Source organism: Chrysemys picta, chromosome 10 (assembly GCF_011386835.1).
Source record: "Chrysemys picta bellii isolate R12L10 chromosome 10, ASM1138683v2, whole genome shotgun sequence".
Taxonomy (NCBI): Eukaryota; Metazoa; Chordata; order Testudines; family Emydidae; genus Chrysemys; species Chrysemys picta.
The window spans coordinates 43855-69419 of NC_088800.1; the positions used below are offsets into that span (position 1 = coordinate 43855).

Genomic DNA, 25565 nt, shown 5'->3' on the forward strand with positions numbered 1-25565 from the left:
AACATACACTAATTTTCATACACCCCCTTCAGAATAATTCCTGAAGAAATCAACTGAAATTTTCCATAGAGATCTCAAGATAACCATGAATTAGCAAAACTGAGAAACCATTTCAACTCAGATGCCAGAAAAGTGAGAAAAGAAGATACTAGAAGGACTACTTGGTGAATTAGATTTTTACTATACAATACCAGGTTAAATGTAAACAGCTAAAACCCTCAGAAAATGAAGACAACAGTTAATAAATATGTTGTCCATGTACTCATAGGCTTCCTTCTATCTTCATGTGACATTTAGCTAAAGATATTCCAGGAAAAGGGAGTTAAGACCCCACTAGCTATCCTCGAGCTGTATTCTCACAGTGTGTTCTGTGGCTTTCTGGTGAGCCATGGAACTTTTCTGGTTGTGGTGGAGTGTTGTCATACATCATCATCTCCTGATTTCCAAGTGCTTCGATGTATGGAAGAGCCTAGACGCCTGAACAAACAGCTGAAATCAGGGAGTAACCAGCTTAACACTTCTACAATAGAACCACTTTCAGGGGTCAGACACACCAGTGGAACTTTTAAAAATAAAGTACTTCCTTGGCATTATTTTTCCATGTAAGCAACTGCTGTAGTTACACCAGGCTGCTGTGTGATCATTAAAGATAGTGAGGGCTGCAAAACTGGGAATGGGAAATGTGTCTGATAGACACCCTCTTTATTAATACATGACCAAACTAAGAAAAAAATGGAGAACTCTGTTGTATGGGGCCACTTCTGTTCTTAAACATCTATTAATCATATGTGAGCATTAAGTCTACCACTGTCTGTAGCTTTGACTTTGCCATCTTTACAACTATATTGTTTCTACAAAGAGCAGGTTTAGGAAAGCTTAGGGAAAGTTGCAGCTTTCTCTCTAAATTTACAGTTGGAAAAAAAGTTAATTCACCTGCACAGAAAGTCTAGAATCGATGCTTCAGTGTGGGAAAGCACAGAACTAGAAGAGAGAAGAAAACAGCATTCAGATTTTTTTTTTTTTTAAATAAAGTAGGAGCAGAGCAGTTTAAAGAGACACTATCAGGTGTGCTATGCTCTAAACCAGGGACTGGCAACCTTTGACACGCGGCCTGTCAGGGAAATCCGCTGACAGGCCGGGACAGTTTGTTTACCTGCAGCATCCACAGGTTTGGCCGATCGCAGCTCCCACTGGCCGCAGTTCGCCACTCCAGCCCAATGGAGCCTGCGGGAAGCGGCGCGGGCCAAGGGATGTGCTGGCCGCCACTTCCCACAGCCCCCATTGGGCTGGAACGGCAAACTGCGTCCAGTGGGAGCTGTGATCGGCCGAACCTGTGGATGCTGCAGGTAAACAAACCGTCCCAGCCCGCCAGCGGATTTCCCTGACGGGCTGCGTGCCAAAGGTTGCCGATCCCTGCTCTAAACTTCGGGTTTGTTAATTAAAAAGGGATTCATGAAAATAAAAATATTTTCGTTATTATTATTTTTTAATTTCAGCGAAAGAGTTTTGGAATTTTAAATGTGTCTGTAAGTCAAGCACTGCCACATTTCAATATTGAATGAAAACCAGAAAGTGATACTAATTAGACAGTGACAGCAGAAAGGTGCAAATATACAGTAGAAATGGTGAAAAGCGATGTAGTATATCCTGCTGTTGAAATACTGTGGGGTGCTATTAGTAACACAGGTAAGGATATTGGAATTTTAATATACATTTTTAACCTGATATTGTCTCTTTAAGAAAGAAAGATCTTGCTGTGATTGCTTCAGCAAAAACAAAGATTCACTTACTGGCAGAAACTGTACAGCAAGTTAAAGAAACTTGAAGGATCAAATGCCCAAAGGAAATTAAAAACAAGGCAGAAGTGACAGGATCCCTCCTTCTAAGCCCTGTACCATACACAATAACATTCACACACAACACAAAAGTCAGTTGATTTATGTCCTTAATAAGAAAGCACTAAAATGTAAAAGATCACGTACATATTCCAGGGAGCAGGATGAAACATAGATCTGTCTCTGCAATAGCCAGGTTGGCTCTGGGTCTGATTTGCAATCATACACACTACTCTTTGTCAAGAGGAGAGCAAAGGTATTGAAGTCCTTACCTTCAGCAACTCATCCTCACCAGCATCAGGAAATTTCTCATGTAGTGAATCTTTCAGAACCTTGGCAATGAAGCGCATGCCATAACTGTGAAAGAAACAAGAGCGCAAGGAAGACTCTGTGAGCATGAAATCAACAATAGTTTTCAGAAAGCAATGGTGCAGCTCATTGTACTCACGGGATTTTATCCACTGAGCTGACGATGGCTGACAGGAACTTGTCTGTCACTGTCCGCATGTTTTTGATGGATGCATCTAGGCGTGTCCTCACCTCTTCATGAGCCAGGGCTTGCTCAGGTGTAACATCATACGGCAACTTACTGTTAGACAAAACCCACAAGTGAATGAGGCCTGAGCATTCCTTTCAACAAGGTGGTTGGCTGTCCGGTTTCCAACTATCAACTTGAACTGAAAACTGCCATTTAGCCTTAATTTGCTTGGCTGGTAAGAAAATATAGTTACTTATCTCAAAGAATACTACAGTTACTGCAGGGTGTGTTGGCCACACAGATTCAACTCTGGTGCATGTCCCCCAGGAGCAAGATATTGACGTCTTTTTAATAGCAGTGTCTGTTGGGATCATGCCTGCGCCCTTGGAGCCCTTGTGACCACTGTAACTGAGGGTATCAGGGGTGCGGTGATGTTAAGCACCTCTCTGTTTCTTCATCAAGTGTCAAGACCTGGAATTGATGGTTGTATGGGTGTTAAATGCTGCTGTACAGACCAAATAGAAGACCATCTAATTTAACCTCGTAAGTTTGTCTCATGGACTGCTTCCTGCTCTGAGGCAAGATGTTAAGGAACTGCTATCAACTCGTGTTATTCCTTGACGTTAGCAAAGCTTTTGATACAGTCTCCCACAGTATTCTTGCCAGCAAGTTAAAGAAGTATGGGCTGGACGAATGGACTATAAGGTGGATAGAAAGCTAGCTAGATCATCGGGCTCAACGGGTAGTGATCAACGGCTCCATGTCTAGTTGGCAGCCGGTTTCAAGTGGAGTGCCCCAGGGGTCGGTCCTGGGGCCAGTTTTGTTCAATATCTTCATTAATGATCTGGAGGATGGCGTGGACTGCACTCTCAGCAAGTTTGCAGATGACACTAAACTGGGAGGAGTGGTAGATACGCTGGAGGGTAGGGATAGGATACAGAGGGACCTAGACAAATTAGAGGATTGGGCCAAGAAACCTGATGAGGTTCAACAAGGACAAGTGCAGAGTCCTGCACTTAGGACGGAAGAATCCCATGCACTGTTACAGACTAGGGACCAAATGGCTAGGCACTAGTTCTGCAGAAAAGGACCTAGGGGTTACAGTGGACGAGAAGCTGGATATGAGTCAACAGTGTGCCCTTGTTGCCAAGAAGGCTAACGGCATTTTGGGCTGTATAAGTAGGGGCACTGCCAGCAGATCGAGGGACGTGATCGTTCCCCTCTATTCGACATTGGTGAGGCCTCATCTGGAGTACTGTGTCCAGTTTTGGGCCCCACACTACAAGAAGGCTGTGGAAAAATTGGAAAGAGTCCAGTGGAGGGCAACAAAAATGATTAGGGGTCTGGAGCACATGACTTATGAGGAGAGGCTGAGGGAACTGGGATTGTTTAGTATGCAGAAGAGAAGAATGAGGGGGGAATCTGATAGCTGCTTTCAACTACCTGAATGGGGGTTCCAAAGAGGATGGATCTAGACTGTTCTCAGTGGTACCTGATGACAGAACAAGGAGTAATGGTCTCAAGTTGCAGTTGGGGAGGTTTAGGTTGGATATTAAGAAAAACTTTTTCACTAGGAGGGTGGTGAAGCACTGGAATGGGTTACCTAGGGAGGTGGTGGAATCTCCTTCCTTAGAGGTTTTTAAGGTCAGGCTTGACAAAGCCCTGGCTGGGATGATTTAGTTGGGAACTGGTCCTGCTTTGAACAGGGGGTTGGACTAGATGACCTCCTGAGGTCCCTTCCAACCCTGATATTCTAGGATTCTAACTCCTCTTGGTGGACATCAGCCAGCCAGCATCCAGGCTGTCAAGTGCAGCAACTCTGGCTGCGAATGCAGGAGCTTGACATTGTTCTATGAGAGCAGGCCAGGCAGAATCAGTAAGGTGATTGGCCCCAAAAGCATCATCATCATCAGGTCTGAGTACCAGAACTGTTTGGCCAAGCTGGAGCTATTAGGATGATAGTCCCCAAGTTCTGTCTGAGCTTTACAGGACCCTGGGGAATCATAGGTTATCAGTGGAAAAGTGTATATGAGGACTAGGGTCCATAGGATGAGGAAAGTATCTGTGAGGGATCCTGGACACCCACCTCCTCTGAGCAGAAACTTTGGTATTCATTGTTGTGGCACACTGCAAACAAGACTATCATCAAGTATCCCCATTGGCAAAAGACTGTCCAGAGGCCTGAGGACTTGAGGGACTACTTGTGGCTCTCAGAAAAGTCTCTGCTGAGCTGGTCCCCCAGGTTCTTGAAGATGGAGAGCTACCATGGTGACCTGGTGCTGAAAACTCTCTGACCAGACTCCTTGCCAGTTGATGTAACCATGGAATCACAGAAGAGTAGGACTGGAAGGGACCTCAAACAGGTCATCTAGTCCAGTCCCCTGCACTCAAACCAGGACTAAGTAATAACTAGACCACTCCTGATAGGTGTTTGTCTAATCCGTTCTTAAAAACCTCCAATTATGAAGATTCCACAACCTTCCTAGCCAATATGTTCCAGAGCTTAACTACCCTGACAGTTAGGAAGATTTTCCTAATGTCCAACTAAATCTCCCTTGCTGCAATTTAAGCCCATTGCTTTTTGTCCTGTCCTCAGAGGTTAACAATTTGTCACCCTCCTCCTTGTAACAACCTTTTACATACCTGAAAACTGTTATGTCCCCCCAGTCTTCTCTTCTCCAGACTAAACAAACCCAATTTTTTCAATTTTTCCCTATTGGTCATGTTTTCTAAACTTCTAATCATTTTTGTTGCTCACCGCTGGACTTTCTCCAATTTGTCCACATCTTTCTGAAATGTAACGCCCAGAACTGGACACGATGCTCCAGCTGAGGCCTTATCAGCATGGAGTAGATTGGAAGAATTACTTCTCGTGTCTTGCTTACAACACTTCTGCTAATACATTCCAGAATGATGTTTGCTTTTTTTGCAACAGTGTTACACTGTTGACTCATATTTAACTTGTGGTCCACTATGACCCCCAGATCCCTTTCCACAACACTCTTTCCTAGGCAGTCATTTCCCATTTTGTATGTGTGCAACTGATTGTTCCTTCCTAAGTGTAGTACTTTGCATTTGTCCTTATTGAATTTCATCCTATTTACTTCAGACCATTTCTCCAGTTTGTCCAGATCATTTTGAATTTTAATCCTATCCTCCAAAGCACAGCCCTGCCCAGCTTGGTATCGTCATCAAACTTTATGTGTACTTTTTATGCCATTATCTAAATAATTGAGGAAGATATTGAACAGAACCGGACCTAAGACTGATCCCTGTGGGATCCCACTTGATATGTCCTTCCAGTTGACTGTGAACTACTGATAATTACTATCTGAGAACAGTTTTCCAACTAGTTATGCACCCACCTTATAGTAGCTCCATCTAGGCTGTATTTCCCCAATTTGTTTATGAGAAGGTCATGCAAGACAGTATGGCTATGTTTACACTGAGCTCTCCCAGCGACAAAATAAAACTGCCACCAATGAGGGACAGTAGCTTCGTTGCCGGGAGAGCATCTCTCGCCGACAAAGCACAGTCCACACTGGCGCTTTTTGTCATTAAAACTTTTGTCGTTCAGGGGTGTTTTTTTCACACCTCCGAGCGACAAAAGTTTTAACGACAAAAGTGCAGTGTAGACATAGCCTATCAAAAGCCTTACTAAAAATCAAGATATACCACATCTACTGCTTCCCCCCCACCCACAAGTCTTGTTACCCTGTTAAAGAAAGCACTCAGGTTGGTTTGACAGGATTTGTTCTTGACAAACCCATGTTGACTGTTGTTAATCACCTTATTATCTTCTGGGTATGTGCAAACTGAATGCTTGATTATTTGCTCCATTATCTTTCCAGGTACTGAAATTAAGCTGACTGGTCTGTAATTCTCCAGGTTGTCCTTATTCCCCTTTTTTATAGATTGGCACTATATTTGCCCTCTTCCAGGACTCTGAAATCTCTCCCATCTTCCATAAGTTTTCAAAGATAATTGCTAATGGCTCAGATATCTCCTCAGGTCAGTTCCTTGAGTATTCTAGGATGCATTTCATCAGGCTCTGCTGACTTGAAGACATCTAGTAATATCTAAGGGCTTGTCTACACTGGCAATTTACAGCGCTGCAACTTTCTTGCTCAGGGGTATGAAAAAACTGTGGAGGTGCAGCGCTTTAACATAGCCAGTGTAGACTAGCCGTAAATAATTTTTAACTTGTTCTTCCCTATTTTAGCTTCAGAATGTAGAATGTTTTCTTGTTACTCTTTATGTCGCTAGCTAATTTAATCTCATTTTGTGCCTTGGCCCTTCTAATTTTGTCCCTACATGGTTGTATTCTTTTTTTATGTTCATCCTTCATAATATGAACTAGTTTCCACCTTTTGGAGAACTCTTTTTTGAGTTTCTGGTCATTGAAGATCTTCAGGTTAAGCCAGGTGGTTTCTTATGCAGTGGGATCGTTTGCTCTTGTGCCCTTAATAATGTCTCTTTGAAAAACTGCCAACTCTCTTGAACTGTTTTTTCCCCTGAGACTTGCTTCCCATGGGATCTTACCTATCAACTCTGAGTTTGCTAATGTCTACCTTCTTGAATCCATTATCATTTTCTGCTGTTTTCCCTCCTATCACTCCTTAGAATCATGAACTCTATCATTTCATGATCATTTTCACCGAAGCTGCCTTCCACTTTCAAATTCTCAAACAGTTTCTCCCTATTTGTCAAAATCAAACCTAGAATAGTCTCTCCCCTAGTTGCTTTCTCCACCTTCCAAAATAAAAAATTGTCTTCAATACATTCTAAGAACTTGTTGAATAATCTGTGCCCTGCTGTATTATTTTGCCAACAGATGACTGGGTAATTGAAGTCCACCATCAAGGCCTGTGCTTTGGATGATTTTATTAGTTGTTTAAATAAAGCCTCATCCACCTCTTCTACCTGACTAGGTGATCTATAGTAGACCTCACCATGATATCACTCGTTTTTTATCCCTTTTATCCTTACCCAGAGAGTTTCACCAAGTGCATTGCCATGGTATTGTCTGGAGACCCTGAAGGAGCAGTAAGAATGCCTTTCATGCCAACTGAATAGCTTGGAGTTGCAGCACGTTGACACACAGGGATATTTGTGAGCCAACCATTTCCTCCAAATCTGAAGTTGGTCCAGCTGTGCTCCCTGCCAATGAGTGGAAGCGCTCACGATCAGAACCTCTGAAGAGATGGATTCACAAATTCATAACTTTCAAGGCCAAAAGGGACCACTGTAATAATCTAGTCCCACCTCCTGTAGAACACAGGCCAGGGACTTAGAAGAGGACCCGCTTCCTATCAGGAGCGCGAGAGCTACATCTTCCCTGGTCCTTAGTATGGGTCTCCTTACAGGTTCTGTTCTGCTTCGAAGTGGAAGCTGCCAAAGAACAAGGCTTGCGAGTACCCCTTGAGCAGGGGTAACATGATGGCTCACAGAGGCATTGGAGGAGGCCTCTCAGCAAATGGGGTCAGTCAACCGATGCTTGCATTGAAGTCTCCAGCAGACATACCACTGCTGAATCATAGGAGGGGCAAATCTTGAATCTTTGCCTTCAGCCATTTTGGCCACATGGACTAGGTTGTGTGTGTGTGTGTGGGGGGGGGGAGAGGCGCTTTGTACAGGGAGGTGATAGGGTACTGCGGGAGAGAAACCGTATCAATGCTTCGTTTCCACAGTGTACATCTATCTAAACTTTATTTATTCGTTTATTTATCACCAACAGGTAGGCTAACTAACTAACAACTGTAGTTATGGAATTAGAATAACAATATCTAAGAAATCTTTTGCAGGTTGAAGAGATGTGGATACTGCAGGGTTCCATCTCAAGAGTGGTAAGAAGGAAGTGAGAGGCAGTTGAGGCTGCCCCACCCCTTATATCCTCTGCTACGGTAGTCACGAGAGTTCCCAGCGCATAGCCGCAGTGGACACTGCTATTCAAAAGAATTAAATCTCATGTGCATAGGGCACGTGTGCACCCAGAGAGGAATATATGCGGACAATAACTCAAAGAAGGACTGGGCTCCTGCTCTCCCTTTCGGTAGTGGAAGGGCTGGGGATTTCTTGGTAGCGCCCCCTCTTTCCCTTCCTTTGGACGTAGTGAGAAAATAATGCAGCATCCTTTTGCAGAGCATGCATGCAGATTGAGCAAGAAGGGTCAATTCCCCTTCAGAGCCCAGACAAGTGAGCAGAGTGCTCATTTCAACAGCCAAACTGCTCAACGCTTGGATACAAACTGGAAAGCTGGGCAGTTTCTGGGGAACAGGTATAATTCACTCTCTGTGGAAAAGCAGGCATCTGTGTTTCGCACAAGCTGAAGTATCTGCATAGTCTTCAGCTGAAGCTGGGATGATTAAGCTGACAGCCCTTAGATGTTAGGGCCAGAGGGTACACTATAGGATGTTGTCAGCAGAAGGCCCTCAACCCTGAAACTTAACCCCACCCTCAGTCTTAACATAGCTAGTTTTGGCTACCAGAGCATGCTACACGACCTATCTCTTTGGACAGGGTCAGGATTTCTGAGTGAGCAAACTCAGTTTGTACTGTCAGAGTACTTTAACTGTTGGCAACACTCAGTTTGAATTTTTCAGTATGTGTTTTTAAAAATCATCTCTATTTGAACCTATTCCAAGTTCTAGATGCATGCAATGATATGCACTGAGAGAAATAAAACCAATAGGACTGCCTTAAAGAGTATCCAACACAAAGGGGTCCCTAATTCTGTTTATGTATCTGGATGCTATTGTAATTAAAAATAAACAATAGTACTAATAAAGAGAATTGCAACTCTTTGCCATTAACTTGCTATAAGATGGTCACTCTTATGGAGACTCCAAACAGTGCTGTGTGAGGCAGAAAAAATTAAGAGGACACTAACAAGTAAAAGCTCTTCCACTCCTGACCTAATATAAGTGGTCTAGAAATTAGCATTAAATGTGGCACCTGAAGCATCAAAGCTCACCCCCTTACTCAGAGAATCCTCAATATGCCAGGATAGGGAGGAGGAAGGATATCTGCTAAATTACTACAGAATTGCACATCACAGCATTTATTGTATGTATCTCACTTCAAATGCACACTATGCAACCAAAACTGACAAGAAGCTGATTCCTGATAACTTTCTTCATAGTCTCTTATAGCTCAGAAAGTACCCCTTAGATGTCTAATTAATCCTTTAAAGCAGGTGATGCCAAGGTCTATTTCCCTTTCCTGTAGGAAAGGTGAAAGACTTTCTTGACACCTTAGGTGGGTAGCCTGTTGGTCACATTCCATCATCAACTTTACAACTACCCAACAGGAATTGATTTGATGAGTCAAACATTCTTTAAACCCAGTGGAAATTGGGAAGAGAAACTCAGTGAAGCCAGAGAGGCAAAAAGCAGATAACGTAAGGCAGCTGAGAAGTAAAAAAACAAAAGTAGTAAGAGTTCCCACACCTGGCCTCTCCAGTTTGCGACTCCATCTGGTTAACCCAAGATTTGTAAATGTCCACAGGATCAGTTTTGATGTTGAGTGATTTGTCATCCATGATTTCCTTCACAACAGGTGCCAGGATCTGCCTCATTGCATTCTGGCCACGGGCACCACGGTTGAAACTTACCACCATCTTAATAACAGTGGGGTTTCCAGTCACAATCTCATGTATCTGATCTACTTTTGATCTGGAAGAGAATTAACATGAATAAAAAACTAATTAGAAATAGTTTTACCAGTTATGCAACACTCTCATTTCATGATGCATGCTTCTTAAGGCAGAATGTGTTGGTTTCTTTTGTAAAGCTGGTGGATTTTTACAAAATTTCAATGAAACAAGTTACAACAAAGAGTGCATTAAGGAGCTTCATGGTTCCTGGCTCAGGTGTGCTAGGAGGCAGCATGGGCACAAAATTTAGCACCTTCATCTAAGAAATGTAGCACAGTTAGCTGGTGCCCAGAATACCAAGGCTTAGAGCTGTTACAGCACATTTTGCACTTCATTTTTAAATACAACACTTCAAAAACATTTTTGTAGGGAGAGAGAGAGAAAATGGGTGTGTTTTGGAGGGGGGCAGGGAAGATATGTACAGTATTCTTTCACTATAAGAGACAGATCATCATAGAAGACTAGGAGAAAAACTACATTTAGTGATAGCATGACTCGCTGAAAGGATGAAAACAACAAATTAACAGAAAAGTCTCCAGAGAGATAGTTTATATTCTTTTTCAGTGATGAGGCCCCAGCTGTGCACTGGGAGGAATTGGACTATGATGTGACATGACCACAAAGAATGTGCCAAGCCTGTGTCCACAAACTGACAGCCTATAAGAATGTAAACTACTACAGCTTTATTTGAGCTCTTGCATTCTCATTAGCTGTTGAAAATCCAAGACAAGCTGAGTTTGCACTTCAGTTTCTTACAACTTGTCTACATGGCAAGTTACCATGCAGCAAGCCAGAGCGCGAATCTATAGTGCACCAGATTGCCATGCAGTAACATCCTGTGTGATCACTGCTACAGCATAGTAAAAGTCCCGCAATGTGGTTTAGTATACTGCTGCAAAGCGCAGTGTCCTCATAGCAGTGTACTGCACGGCAAGTTGGTGCACTGTAGATTAACACTCCAGCTTGCTGTGCAGTAACCTGTCATATAGGCAAGCACTTAGTTCTCCTGCCTGTCCTTTTCCAAGCTCCTTATTGGCTTACAAAGCTGGAGCTACTCTAGGCACACCAGCAGTTTAAATCACTTGACATTGTGGTTACATGTTTTTCCAAAACAGATTCATTTAGCCAATTTTCCTCCTCAGAAAAGCAGATGCTTTTAATCTAAAATAAAATCATCCTTAAACGCTATGTAAAGAGGCTTGTTTTCTCCTCAATGGCTATTATTGAATAGCTCCTCTCCAAGCTAACAGATATTTCTTTGCGCTTCAGGGAAAACCAAATTATTCTTAGACAGAAACTGGAGACCCAAGCATGAACAGGGATAAACAGTGTAGCAGAAGACATCAGGTGATAAATGCCATCATAACAACGGTCCTTTAAGCCATCTGTATGGGAAGGCCATGGCAGCACATACTTGATTTCTTCCTGCAGTGCTGTCTGGAAAAGCCGAAGTAACAGGTATTCTTCCCTCTGATTGGATGCATAGTTATACAGCGTGAAGATCACAGAATCCATAAACTTGGTGGATTTGTTCTGAGGCATCTGAAAAATCAGCTTGGCCAAGTAGGTGGGGTTAGTCTACAATAACAACAAAAAAAGGTTCAGCATTCACTCCCATAAAGGCCAGGACAACTGGTGGCAATAGTGGGTCCAAAGCACAATGCACAGGTGATGACTGATTCAAGACATAGAAGTCTCCATGGCCAGAGGCTGACAAAATCTCTAAGCCTTTGGGGAGCTGTTTACCTGAAGCAAGTAGAACAGGTGCTGATATGCTTCCAGCTTCTCCCTCTTCTCTTTGCTTAGAGCCTTCAAACCTCCCCTCTGTTTGTTCAGCATCATCATGTCAGACAGCTGCTCCTTGTTCTTCTTGGTAAGTTTCTTACTATGAGAGACAACATCCTGCAAAGACAGAGAGAGACTCAAATCTAACTTAAATCCCCCAAATCCTCATTCACATTTTTTAAAATCATGTCCCTTTAATCTCTATATTTATTAATACTGCACAGAAAATTATGCACAATTTTATACCTGGGTGTGCAATGGATACTGCACTGGTTTAATTAGTTGATGATTTCCTGCTAGCAATGATCAAAAATAGCATTCCCATGGTGATTTAATTAAATCCATCAGCTGCATTCAATACAACTAGCCATGAGATGTTCCTCACTCGATTGCAGCTGCAGGCTGGGAGAGACCATCATTGTGAGTAGTTGTTTCTTTCTTAGTGGACCCAGAGTGTTGTATTGAGAGACTGCTCACTTCCCTGAGGGCCCACTCTTGTTGGGGTACTGTGGGGCTCAAGGTGCACATGAAACTGCTGGGGCATACTGGAAGCGTAAGAGGAGGAGGCGGCAGCATGAGAAGGTGATCCTCGGAATCAGAGCCCCAGAAGGAGCGGTGATTTGGTTTGGAATGAGGTCTTCAATATGTGGATTACAGACAAAGCCTGTTTTATTGAATCTGCCAGGTACAATTTACCGATTTACCCAGAGTCCTGGATGATGGTTAGCTGACAGACTCAATCCAGGTAGGACTGAGGTAAGCGGCGATACTCAGGTTCACAACCTCAGGGTCCTGTCCGATATGCAGCTGCTTCTGCACAGCCAGATTTTGTTATTATGAATCAAGTTTATTATGGTAGTGCCTAAGGAACACACACAAATGGGGCCACCTTGTGCTAAGAGCTGTACAGAGTAGTAGACATTCCCTGCCCCAAAGAGCTTACAATCTAAATAGACCAGACAGACGGGGGGGGGGGGGGGAGGGAAGAGGTATAACACAAGCAAAGCGAACAACAGGATGGGATTCAGAGTAGCAGCCGTGTTAGTCTGTATCCGCAAAAAGAAGAACAGGAGTACTTGTGGCACCTTAGAGACTAACAAATTTATTAGAGCATAAGCTTTCGTGGACTACAGCCCACTTCTTCGGATGCATCCGAAGAAGTGGGCTGTAGTCCACGAAAGCTTATGCTCTAATAAATTTGTTAGTCTCTAAGGTGCCACAAGTACTCCTGTTCTTCTTTTAACAGGATGGGAGCAGTGCTCACATTAGTTCCACAATATTTTTTGTTTTGCTAGGTTTACTTAGGAGAGGATGAACTAATTGAGAAGAAAAAGGTATAGAAGGGAGGGAAGGGGACAGGTAAGGAAAGAAGAGGGTATGGGGGGCAGGTATAGAGCGAAGTTGAGATGAAGAGACTGTAAGAGAGGGGAAGGGAGAGGGTTGGAGCAAATATGAGGACAGATTAATAAGATTGGGACTTTTCAACTTGGAAAAGACGACTAAGGGGGGATATGATAGAGGTCTATAAAATCATGAGTGGTGTGGAGATAGTAAATAAGGAAGTGTTATTTACTCCTTCTCATAACACAAGAACTAGGGTTCACCACATTAAATTAATAGGCAGCAGGTTGAAAACAAAAGGAAGTATTTTTTCCACAACGCAGAGTCAACCTGTGGAATTCCTTGCCAGAGGATAGGATAGGAGGCAGGGAATTCTGACCGATGAGCCTTCCACTGTGGAATGTGCTGCCCCATGAGTTAAACATAGCCCTAATATGTTGACCCTTCAGGTTATGTTGTCTCTTCTCCTAGGCTTTCCTTTGTACAAGGGGTGAGATGAGCAGCTGGGTGGTCAGGGTTGGTACGCTCACATTGTGAAGGTGTTTATATTGAAGCTGAGCACTGGCAACAATCTGGTCAATTGTCCTTGCAGCTGAAGCAGCCAAGTGTTTTTCTCTTCCACTGAAGCCAAAAGGACCAATGAAACCTTGAAAAGGGCCATTCTGGTATCCTCTTTGTTGGCAGCAAAAGTAAAATTGGTGCCCGGAACGTTTGAATATTGTCTGAAACAACTAAAGCCGTTCTCCTCATCAAGCAGTTGAAAAGCCTGAACATTGATATCTGAGCTTTATCTGAACTGCGCTGGCCAGGAAGTGATGAAATGAAAGCAAGGACTATATGTTTTTAGTCTCAGGCTGCCCTGATGGGTTGCTCCAGAAGGGATGGCTGTTATACTTTCACCCAATGCCTAATGGGCATTGCAGGGCTGATGTGTGATTAATGAATGACTATCAGAGTCTTCTTCTGTACCAGCTACTGGAATCTTACCATTATCACAGTGTATGGTCCCATCAACACCAAGGTCAACAATGCGACTGCAGACAATTTGTCCCAGTAACTACACTCAATCCTTAATGAAACTCTGAGAAGAGATGTTGTCATGATCCTGGGTGATTTTAATGCAGAGGTAGGAAAGGATAATGACACCTGGGCCAGTACTCTCAGGAAATTGGATATTGGGCAGAAGAACAGGAATGGACAGCAAATGCTGGAATTAGCAATTGCCAATGACATGGTGATTGACTCTTCCATCACCCAAAGAGTCATAAGCCGATCTGGTACTGCCCATATGTTTTCACTAGGACTGTTATTGATTGTGTTTTCATTAACTGTTATCGGTCAACAGTCATAGATGTAAGAGTTTGCAAAGGTATTGAACAGGACACTGACAATCCGCTTCTGCTGATAAAAGTGCACCTCTGATTTAGAAGACTGCCAAGTTAATGAGCCTAAATTAGTCTGATTTAATTAAATACTCATATTACAACCAAGCTATCATACAGCTTTCTCTTCTGAACTGCTTAAGCATTAGAGACTGAAGTCTCATTCTGTCTCTGTCATCTGATGAGGAATGGCTTTGTTTCAAATAATCAGTGCTGACCGTTACCAGCTCAGTGCTGGGGCCTCAACCCTCCAAATTTCACCCATGGATCAGTGAGGAGATGCTCCTAGCAGTTGGAGTTAAGGGGGGAAAAAAAACCAAGGCTGCAATTTGAGTCTTCAAAGACAAGTTGTTGAGAGCAAAAGCAAAGGCTGAATGGGTTTGAATTTGGAATACCATCAAGTCATTGTATAATAAGATAAGAAACCCTGGTGGTTGTCTTAGAGAGTCAGTTTAGAACAGGCTGCCGCCAGGCACCATCTCAGCATGCTTTAGTTAACTTTACAGTGTTTTCAGCAGAAGGTGGCACCATCTTGATTAGTAAGAATTAGGACAGCAACATTGGCCAGAGCCTGTAGTATCAGTTGTATCAAGATCATTTCAAGATGCTCCTCAATTGTCTGTCACCTGCAGCCCCTCTTCCATTTGAGAAGGGACAGCAGCCACCTTCCTTCAACAAAAAGAGTCCATAAGCTGCAGTCTGGGAAGACATGATGGGTTCTAACATTACCCTGGAGTTGCTGAAGACACGTGAGAGTATTGCTGTACTGTCGCTGCAAAGGCTCTTCTAGACCATCTGGCATACTACTCTCATCCCCAATGATTGGAAGACGGGGTAATCTGTTCGAAAAGGGCAATAAGGTAGAATGTAGCAACTACTTGGGTATTATTCTGTTACTCCTAGGGAATAACCTTTGCTTCCATATTATTGACAATGGCAAAGGCTGGGGCACTCAGTGTGGCTTTAAGACTGGTCATTCTACTATCAACCAGGTCTTTATCTTGAGACAGCTTTTTCAGTAGATGGTTGAATTATGCCATGCACAGCACTTGTTATAGACTTCACCAGACCTTTTATTCAAGTGCATTGAACAAGTCTATGGAATCTAATGAGGTGACTCAACGTCCCTGGAAGACAGGGATAGAAAAGCTCTATAATGGAATGGAAAGCTGTGTTAGAGTCAATGGCAGATATATGGTATGGTTTCCTATCTCGATGGGAGTTCATCAAGGGTTTGTTCTGTCACTACTGTTCAATATCGGCATGCACTAGTTGATAGATAAGCTTGAGGAGGCAACTGTTAGTGCAGCGTGCATTGGTCTGGTTATTAATTCAGACAAAACTAAGTCCTTAGCCCTTACCATCAAAGCAACCACCAGCTCAGTATTGACCTGTCCCAAGGAGACACTGACACTGAGTATCAGCTGTTAAATATTTGGGCAGCATCACAGATAGTGCTGGAAAGATTTAGGAGTTTGTATATCAGCAGCTGCTGCCATGTGTCAGGTCATTCAGCAGTTTCCTGAGCTTGATAAGTTTATGGAGGGACAGTATGATGAGACTGCCTACAACGGCATGTAGCCAATCTGCGACTGTTAGTAGCAAAATATCCCCAACGGCTGGTGATGGGACATTAGATGGGGAGGGCTCTGAGTTACAACAGAGAATTCTTTCCCAGGTTTCTTGCTGGTGGGTCTTGCCGAAATGCTCAGGGTCATATTTGGGGTCGAAAAATAAATTTCCCCCGGGGTCACATTGGCAGAGATCCGGGGGGGGGGGGGGGGAGAAGAAGAGGGGAGAGAGGTTCGCCTTCTTGTGCATTATGGGGCACAGGTCACTTGCAGGTTTAAACTAGAGTAAATGGTGGATTCTCTGTAACTTGAAGTCTTTAAACCATGTTTCGAGGATTTCAGTAACTCAGACAGAGGTTAGGGTGTATTTCAGGAGTGGGTGGGCGAGGTTCTGTGGCCTGCAACGTGCAGAAGGTCAGACTAGATGATCATGATGGTCCCTTCTGACCTTAAAGTCTATGAATCGATGAGGATGTTGTAACATCAAGCTTGCTACAAAGCTGTGGATCTATAAAAGCACAGTCATACTCACTCTATTGTATGGAAGTGACATATGGGTGCTAAGGAAAGCTGAAGAATCCCAGATTGACATTTGTCATCTCGTCGTCTTCATCAGCTGACCCATGTCACATCTCATAAACAAGGCTATTAAAAACTGAACCTAGTAACCATCTCCAGTCAGCTCTGGTTCAGTTTTGGCAGCCTTCTTGATACAGACATATTATTAGAATGGAAGACCAATGAATTCTTAAGCATCTGTATCAAAGAATGTCACTATGTGACTAGCCATCATGTGAGTGTCAAAAGCTTCGGTGGCACAGTAAGATTGCCAGTGCTGGACAAACTGAGTATACAACCAGACCACTTTAAGCATCTTGCCAGAGACTGATGCACGTGGTGCTCTATTTGAAAGGTCATGTCTCTTTGGGATTTGCCATATGAGGATGATGATGGGGATGGTGGGAGACCTCTGTGTGGGGGTAGAGGGAAAGATGGTGGAACTGAGTAGGAGTTATCACATGTAGACATTGGGTCCAGCTGCTGCTGCTTTTACAATACCCGTGAATGTGCCCAAGATAGTAGAGGTGTGCATTTTTTAAATTAAAATAAAAGTATTTTGCTTACTTGCCGGACTTAAGGGGCTGAATTCCCTAACATTCTTACTTGTGTAATGCATGTATGTATGTATGACTCTTATAACCATTTTAGAGATGTGGACACTGAGGCACAGAGAATCAGAATCATAGAATATCAGGGTTGGAAGGGACCTCAGGAGGTCATCTAGTCCAACCCCCTGCTGAAAGCAGGGCCAATCCCCAGACAGATTTTGACCCCAGTTCCCTAAATGGCCCCCTCAAGGATTGAACTCACAACCATGGGTTTAGCAGGCCAATGCTCAAACCCCTCAGCAAACCAGAACCAGATTAGAATTCAGGAGTTCTAGTCACTCAGTTGTCTCTAGACAATTCTGTCCTCTCTCTAAAACATTTCAACAACAAACCTCCTAGGATACTTGCCACAATTTACAGTACAATCTTCCCTTGGCTTATCACGTATCTGATCCACAGTGCAATGTGATTTTGCCTGATTTAGACTGTATACTACTGGGGCAGTGACTATGTTTCTGTTCTATATTGTGCTGGGCACATTAATTATTATTTAAGAGACTATGGCATTAAAGGGGCACAGCAGTAATATTTTTTTTTTGAACAATCACCATCTTCTATAACAAACCTCTCTCTCTCAGGCAGCCACCTCAGAAGGCCCCCCACATCATCTCTTTCTTCTTGCCTGGCTATCTCTGAAGCATTTCTTTTCTTTCCTTTCCTTTCCTTCTTTTAGCTGTGCTACAACCACCCACTTGTCCTTCTGAATCCCCATCAACTTCCACTTGCCTTGATTATCGCACAGAGGCCCTCTGTTTCACATGCACTTCCTTCCCCACAGTGGAACTGACTGTTCAATTTGTAGAGCTGTCTAGAACAGGTAAGAGCTGGGGGGGGCTGGTTCTCTCCATTATCTGGTCTATATGCCTGACTCTGTACTTTGGCTTTCCCTGTTAGTGTGGTTCATACCTGCAATGTGATTTTGTTTTTCACAAGCAGTCCAATTTTGATGTCCATCAGATTGAGGTCATTTTCCAGTTGCTGATTGGATCGGATTAGGGTCACAACCTCCTCACGCAGCTTCATTAGGTCAAGCTCTTCCTGAAAATCTTGGTCACTCTGATCCAGTAAGTGGACAAATTTCCGGACCACAGCCATAGGTGGGTCTTCAGCACTGACTAAAAGGAAATGAAGTATCAGGCAAAGAGCAACAGAAATCAATGAATACACATTTTAACAGCATATGAAGTATCCGTTTAATCACCTGACAAATTTAGCACCACACAATATAAACAGCTTCTAGCAAGATTTGGAATTACTTATTTTTGGACAAAACGTGAGCATAACCAGCAACAAATGAAAGAGTCACACAAATATCAATTCTAGGCCAATTTGTGATGCAGGTTAATTGAGAAGCTGTAGTTCTACCCAGCAGTAGCTACAGTGATGTCTGGATTTAAAATTTCTCCCCCACAGTGTTCTCCAACCTTACACTCTCCCCTACCAATACCACCCCAAATTCCTCCCATACTATTACTCTTCTAAATGGTCTACAGTGATACAGACTACATTAGCAGTGTGCCATGGAAATACTGACTCTTCAGGTATAAAAGTCTCATTCCCTTGGCAATACTTACTGAGAGTTTTGTAGTCATCTCGTGCTTTATTTGCACGAATAAAAGCCTGGATTTTTACAATGTCATTTATCTAGGAGGAAAAAAAATCCCATATCATTTCATTCACAGTGTAATACAGAAAATATATATTAAAACTAGTGTAGCAGAGAGACTCTTACATGGTCTCTGAAATACTGCAGACGATCTCTGTACCGCTTTCTGGCTTGATACATCCTGGTCATTGACTGAATCTGTGAAGTAGTAATGAGACACTCAGATAGAGATAAACTTTTTCCTCCATTACAGGGTCCCACAACAACCTTATTGCCACAAAGACATTGAGGAATTAGCAGGAATTTAAAGAAATGCAACAAAAATTATCACAGAGCTAGAGGAATTGATGCTAAATATGTAAATTTTGGCTAAATTACAGATGAGGAAGGAGAGAAGCAAATCCTAACATTCTATAAATATTTGAAGGATATCAACACCAGGAAGGGAGAGGGATTATTTAGGATCATACACAAAGAGGGGGTATAATTAGGAGAAATGGGTAAAGTTAGAGAAGGATTTAGAATGAACATTAGAAAAAACTTTCTGACCATGGGATCAGTGAGGCAGTGGAATTTTCTTTCAGGAAAAGAAGCAGCAGCCCTGGTGATTTTTAAAACTACACTGGACAAAGAACTAGAAACAGTACATAATCCATGATACTGAATGATTTTGCCCTGGCTCCTGAGGATAGACTATATGACCTAAAAGTTCTTTTCCATCTCTAATTTCTATGACTATGAGTAGACACACTTCCAAGGAAACTGTACCTTCACTACTTGGTCCTTGTGTGCTCGCAGGTACTCCAAGCGATCTTGGTATTCCTTTCGCTGCTTGTAGCCACGCCACTGAGACTGAAACCAGACAATGCACACACGCACACAGACACAAATTTACTTTGCAAGGCATTACCATTCTTAACACTCCCATGCTATTCATCTTCCCAAGTTTGCCTTTGTCCAAGTGTAAAATTGAGGATTCATAATTTGGATTTTTTTTTAATATGTGTGAAAAGTGTTAGCTGCACTATGGGTACATCTACAATGCAGTTAGACATCCGCAGCTGGCCTGTGCCAGCTTACTCAGGCTCACAGGCCTCAGGCTCACAGGGCTCTTTAACTGCAGTGTAGACATTTGGGCTCAGGCTGCAGGTCGAGCTTTGGGACCCTCCCACCGCAGAGGGTCCAGCCTGAGCCCAAACATCTACATTGCAGTTAAACAGCCCCTCAGCCCGAGCCCTGTGAGCCCGAGTCAGCTAGCACAATCCAGCCACAGGTTTTTAATTGCAGCATAGACATATCCTAACCCTTGCCCAATAGTCTTCATTACGGAGTTTACCACGGACAAGGTGATAGGTATGTGCCTTAAGAAGGGAGCTGGATCACAAAGAGGTGGCTGTCCACATAGATTTAGGGAAGGTGTTCCACATATAAGGGGTCACATGGAAGAAATGCAGTGCTTTGAGAGAGAAATCCAAATTTGTTAACTTTTGGGAAAAGACACTTCTCTGCAGGCTCTGGGGAAGGGAGTGTGGAAAAGCTTGGAGGTATCCAATTGCTATGTTCTCTGTGAAAGGATGAAATTGTATTCAGTTTGAAGTATATATATACACGTGTTGTGGAGATAAACTACTCATCAAAGTACAGGTCACATATTATACAACAGAAACATTATTCACTCTCCTCCTGCAAAAAGTGTCCAACCCTCATGCCAAATGTCGCTTCTTCCCTCTTCTGACCCCCTAGCTCCTTGAACAACCTGACCACGAAGAGAAGCAACATGATCCCCCCATCAATCCTGCGGGTGACTCACATGCTCACTCCCTCCTAACCAAATATTCCTGCTCTGTTATGAAACTACTGATCTCTCCGATTCCTGGCCTAAGAGATACCAACTCATTCTACATTCCTCCCCGGTGGTTCCAGCCCAAGAAGGATCCAGCAGTACAAGAGGGCAAGTTGTATCAGTTTCACAGACTGAAGGATTACAAAAGGTAATAGGAGAAAGGACACTCCATATAAGAGTCCTGACAAGTCTTCCCTAGTTCCCAGTTTTTCGCAGATCTCCTGCTTTTGCGTCTGCTCTCTGCTTCCCCAATCTCCTTACTGAGTCTCCAGTTTTGGCCAGCTACCAAGGTAGGCGAAGCCAGTTTCTAAGGCCTGATCTACACTACACAGATAGATTGACGTAAGGCAGCTTACATCGACCTATTTATGTCAGTGTGCACACTACAGCCTTGTCCTGACGATGTATGTAGCCTACTACCCCAACGTAATAACTCTACCTCCATGAGAGGCTAGGGCTTATGTCAGTGTAATTAGGGCAACAAAATGTCTATATACACACTGCTACTTACATCAGCTGTTAGATCTCGTGAATTTCAAGAGCGTTTGGCAGCTGGACCCTGCTCCCAGCTGGGGCAAGAATGGCTCTGTCTCACAGCTGGGAGCTGGGACGAGAAGCCCAGGTGACTGGACTGAGCACCCAGCTGGGAGCCGGGGCAAGAATGGACCCTGCTCCTGGCTGGCAGCCGGAGCAAGAAGTCTGGGTGGCCCTCCCCGCTCCCGAGGTTGGGAACATTGGCTGTCTTGTCAATTTCATGGCTCCATGGTGGCTGCCCGTCTCCCAGCAGAGAGTGGGAGGGGCAAGAAGCTGGGGCAGCTAGACCCCGCTCTCCGGGACAAGAAGCCCCGGGCGGCTTCTTTCCTGCTCCTGGTGGGGAACAGGGAGGCAAGGGAGGAAGAGCAGCCTGCTGGGAGCCAGGAAGACTATGGGGCAGCCACGTTCCAAGCAGGGAGCTGCTAGTCTCTCAGCTCCCCAACACTGCCCCTCTTAGGTTGGTAGAAGCACTGCTAGTGAGGATGCGCACAACCGACCCAAGGAGGGTAGTGTGGACATGCACCACCACAGTAATTACTGCAGTGGCTGTAAGTCATAAGAACGGCCATACTGGGTCAGACCAAAGGTCCATCTAGCTCAGCATCCTGTCTTCCGACAGTGGCCAATGCCAGGTGCTCCAGAGGGAATGAACAGAACAGGTAATCACCAAGTGAGCCATCCCGTCGCCCAATACCAGCTTCTGGCAAACAGAGGCTAGGGACACCATCCCTATCCATCCTGACTAATAGTCATTGATGGACCTATCCTCCATGAACTTATCTAGTTCTTTTTTGAACCCTGTTATAGTCTTGGTCTTCACAACATCCTCTGGCAAGGAATTCCACAGGTTGACTCTGCATTGTGGAAAAAATACTTCCTTTTGTTTTCAACCTGCTGCCTATTAATTTAATGTGGTGACCCCTAGTTCTTGTATTATGAGAAGGAATAAATAACACTTCCTTATTTACTTTCTCCACACCAGTCATGATTTTATAGACCTCTCTCATATCCCCCCCGAGTCATCTCTTTTCCAAGCTGAAAAGTCCCAGTCTTATTAATCTCTCCTCATATGGCAGCTGTTCCATACCCCTAATAATTTTTGTTGCCCTTTTCTGAACCAATTCCAATACATCTTTTTTGAGATGGGGCGACCACATCTGCACAGAGTATTCAAGATGTGGGTGTACCATGGATTTATACAGAGGCAATATGATATTTTCTGTCTTATTACCTATCCTGTTCTTAATGATTCCCAACATTTTATTTGCTTTTTTGACCGCTGCTGCACATTGAGTGGATGTTTTCAGAGAACTATCCACAATGACTCCAAGATCTCTTTCTTGAGTGGTAACAGCTAATTTAGACCCTATCATTTTATATGTATGGTTGGGATTATGTTTTCCAATGTGCATTACTTTGAATTTATCAACACTGAAGTCAACCTAATATAGGTTGACTTTATTTTTTAGTATAGACATACCCTAAGACTTCCTCCGCCTTCTTCTCCTGCCAATCAGGCTACCTTCCCTGCCCTCAACTCCTTCCCCTTTTCCAATGACGGGGGTTGTCTTCATGAGACAAATCAGGTCCACATTGGGATTTTATAAAATGTATGCGTACAACTTACTCTCTCAGACTTTCTGCTATCCCTATGCTGGTAGGTCTGATGCTGCCACCCAGTATTCACAAACCTTTCCTTTATTTCTGGTGCAGTTCCCCCACTTGTCCACTCACAACTTCTAAGAAAGTCACTTTCCAGATATCACCAGCTTGAAATAAGCTAATAAAAAATGGAACAAGCACATTCCTTCAGAGATAGAAAGCAGGTCCCAGGATACAATTGTGTCAGAGTGCATCCCCACTGAAGGGACAGAAGGCCCATAAGAGATGGAGCTGATTCAACAGCTCTAATATACTTCAGATATAGTGCAGCCCCAGTGTACGTTACTGAGCAGTTCATGAGATAAATTCTTCAATACAGAGCACCTGGCATACTCCTGTCCCAAAAACAAACATCAATGGCTGACCAAACAATAAACCACTAGAAGGTCTTCTCTGATACATTCCTCTCCCTGCAGTTCTGCTTGAGGAGGAATTTGCTAGTTTCACATGAAAAGGGATAAGCAACATAAACTCTTCAGGGCAGGGGCTCTCTTTCTATTAGATGTTTGTACCATATGTAACACCCAGCACAATGAGATCTGGTTTCTAGGCACTATTATAATTCACAAATAATAATAGTATCACAGTATATGTAGTATGGACACAGAAGAAGTCATCCATAGACAGAGACATAGGACTTCACTACCTGGATACAAGTGATTGCAGGGACTTGCTTCTTCAAGAAATTCATTCTGGAGTTGAATTCCTGGCGAACAAGGTACCCACGGCAGCAAGCCTGTAGCCTTGTAATCAGGTTCTCATTAGCAAGCCAGAGCTGTTCTCTGTTGTACGCAGCAGTGACTCCAGAGATAGAGCTCTGAATTAGTGTTATGGAGGAAGAGGCAGTGGAGACAAAAATCAAGATGGTAAATTAACTTGCTATATCATGCACAAAATATCCTAAATTATCCTTCAACATACATTGGGATCATGATCCTGAGCTCAAAGTTATGGTGAATTTATTGAAGTGGCTCCTCTATATACTTTCTGGTGAGAGTAGGAATTTCTTGACACACGGAGCCAAGGTGAAATACATCGTCTATAAAAATCTGCTAGCCCCCAGTAGAAAGAGTGCAAAGGATGTGTATAGCATAATGGAAACACCAAAAGGGCATGGAGGCACATCCAAAAAGGCACAAATGAGAGGAAGATGTAGCAGCAAAGTATTTGTTTTAGTTATTTTTAAACAGCATTATCTTTTAGCCAATAATTCTATTTGGATTTAAGCTTTAACTCTTAGGATAATACTAGGGAGAATTACTCAGGTGAGCAACTACAAAGAATTTGCTGTTTTCAGGGAGACAATGAGTATATGTTATTCTACTACCTGTATCTCCTCCCGGGAGAGCTGGGTATTATTCTGCACAAATCCTGAGGGTTCATCCCAACGTCCCTCTCTGGTTTGCAGGTTATGGTAATAATAATAGCCTCCTTTCACCCAGTGCTTCGCCCACTCACTGCCATTGTCCCCTATGAGCAGAAATTGAAGTACAAGAACTGAAGGGGAAGCACAGCCTCCCAGCACACAGATAACATTCATTAAGGAATCATCAGTACAACTACTTTCAACTATCTGTTCACTGCAGCTAGAAAAGCAGATGTCACATTCCCCCAGGACCTTACTGAGTAACCTACCATAACATGCTCCTGAAGTAGAGAACATTCTACTAAACATTTAAGTAAAAATATATTTTCTAAATGTTAAAAAGAAGTCCCCCATCCCCTCCGCACAACCCTAGACTCCTTTCCAGACAAATTTCTTCCCTGGCCTCTGCTTTCCATTCCACCATCACAGATTCATCTATTTTCTCCTTGCCAGTTTACCATTTAAAATTCAGTTGTAAAACCCCCACAGTTCACCTGCTGCCATTTTTTCTCTCTTGGCTTCTGCCAGGTCACGTTGGTATGTCTCATCACACTCTGGAGTGACTCCATACAGTCCAACATCAGGCGAGCGCAGGGCACTGAGGGTCTGGCCCACATCACCATGGACCACTGCTTCATTAATGGCCAGAATTCCTAATGAAACTTAGATAATACACAAAAGAGCAGGTTACCTTGGCATGCAGGGGCTCAATGGTCCACACCAAACAGAACAGATTAATAGAAAAGCAACTTTGAATGTTTCTTTGGGGGTGGGAGAAAAGGGACATTAGGTGCACATCTTTAGGACTCAAGTGTCTTCAACAGAGCATATCACCAATGTCAGATGTTTTACTTCCACTCCACCCTGCCCTTTCCACTTGGAGCAATCACTACTTCAGCCAGCATCCTAGCCTTCTCTCTCTCAGTTCACCAGGAGAGGTCACAATCTGTGGGTAATACCACTGGGGATGAGATTGCAAGTGAAGACTGAGGAGGATGGGTCAATATTTAATGTACAGAAAGCCCCACGTAAATCAGTCCTTGCCCAAAACAGGCCAAGTTCAAGCAGCAATGCTTTGTAAAAGGTGTATAGAGGATTCCTTGTAGATACCCTACAGATCTACAGTTTGACAGAAACTAATTGGAAGTTGGCAGCAGAAACCAGCTCTCCTCAGACAGGATGTTCCTTGACATGACCTTCAAATAGCTGCCCTGACACACTGTCCATTTAGACATGTTTTCATGGAGGTAGCACAACCTATTAGAATCACAGAATATCAGGGTTGGAAGGGACCTCAGGAGGTCATCTAGTCCAACCCCCTGCTCAAAGCAAGACCAAT

General features: G+C 43.5%; 1 protein-coding gene across 1 annotated transcript in view; it reads right to left on the reverse strand.

Moving 5' to 3' along the window:
* Window positions 1-25565, reverse strand: part of IQGAP1 (IQ motif containing GTPase activating protein 1) — a 158377-nt gene that overhangs the window by 40020 nt on the left and 92792 nt on the right. Inside the window, exons 17-28 of the mRNA XM_005300627.5 lie at window positions 24721-24888; window positions 24188-24330; window positions 23507-23677; window positions 19590-19673; window positions 18948-19019; window positions 18790-18859; window positions 18122-18330; window positions 11714-11869; window positions 11382-11545; window positions 9762-9986; window positions 2284-2424; window positions 2108-2192 (exon numbers count right to left, since the gene is read on the reverse strand). Coding sequence (XP_005300684.1) covers window positions 2108-2192; window positions 2284-2424; window positions 9762-9986; window positions 11382-11545; window positions 11714-11869; window positions 18122-18330; window positions 18790-18859; window positions 18948-19019; window positions 19590-19673; window positions 23507-23677; window positions 24188-24330; window positions 24721-24888 — 1688 coding nt within the window. The remainder of the gene's footprint in view (window positions 1-2107; window positions 2193-2283; window positions 2425-9761; window positions 9987-11381; window positions 11546-11713; window positions 11870-18121; window positions 18331-18789; window positions 18860-18947; window positions 19020-19589; window positions 19674-23506; window positions 23678-24187; window positions 24331-24720; window positions 24889-25565) is intronic.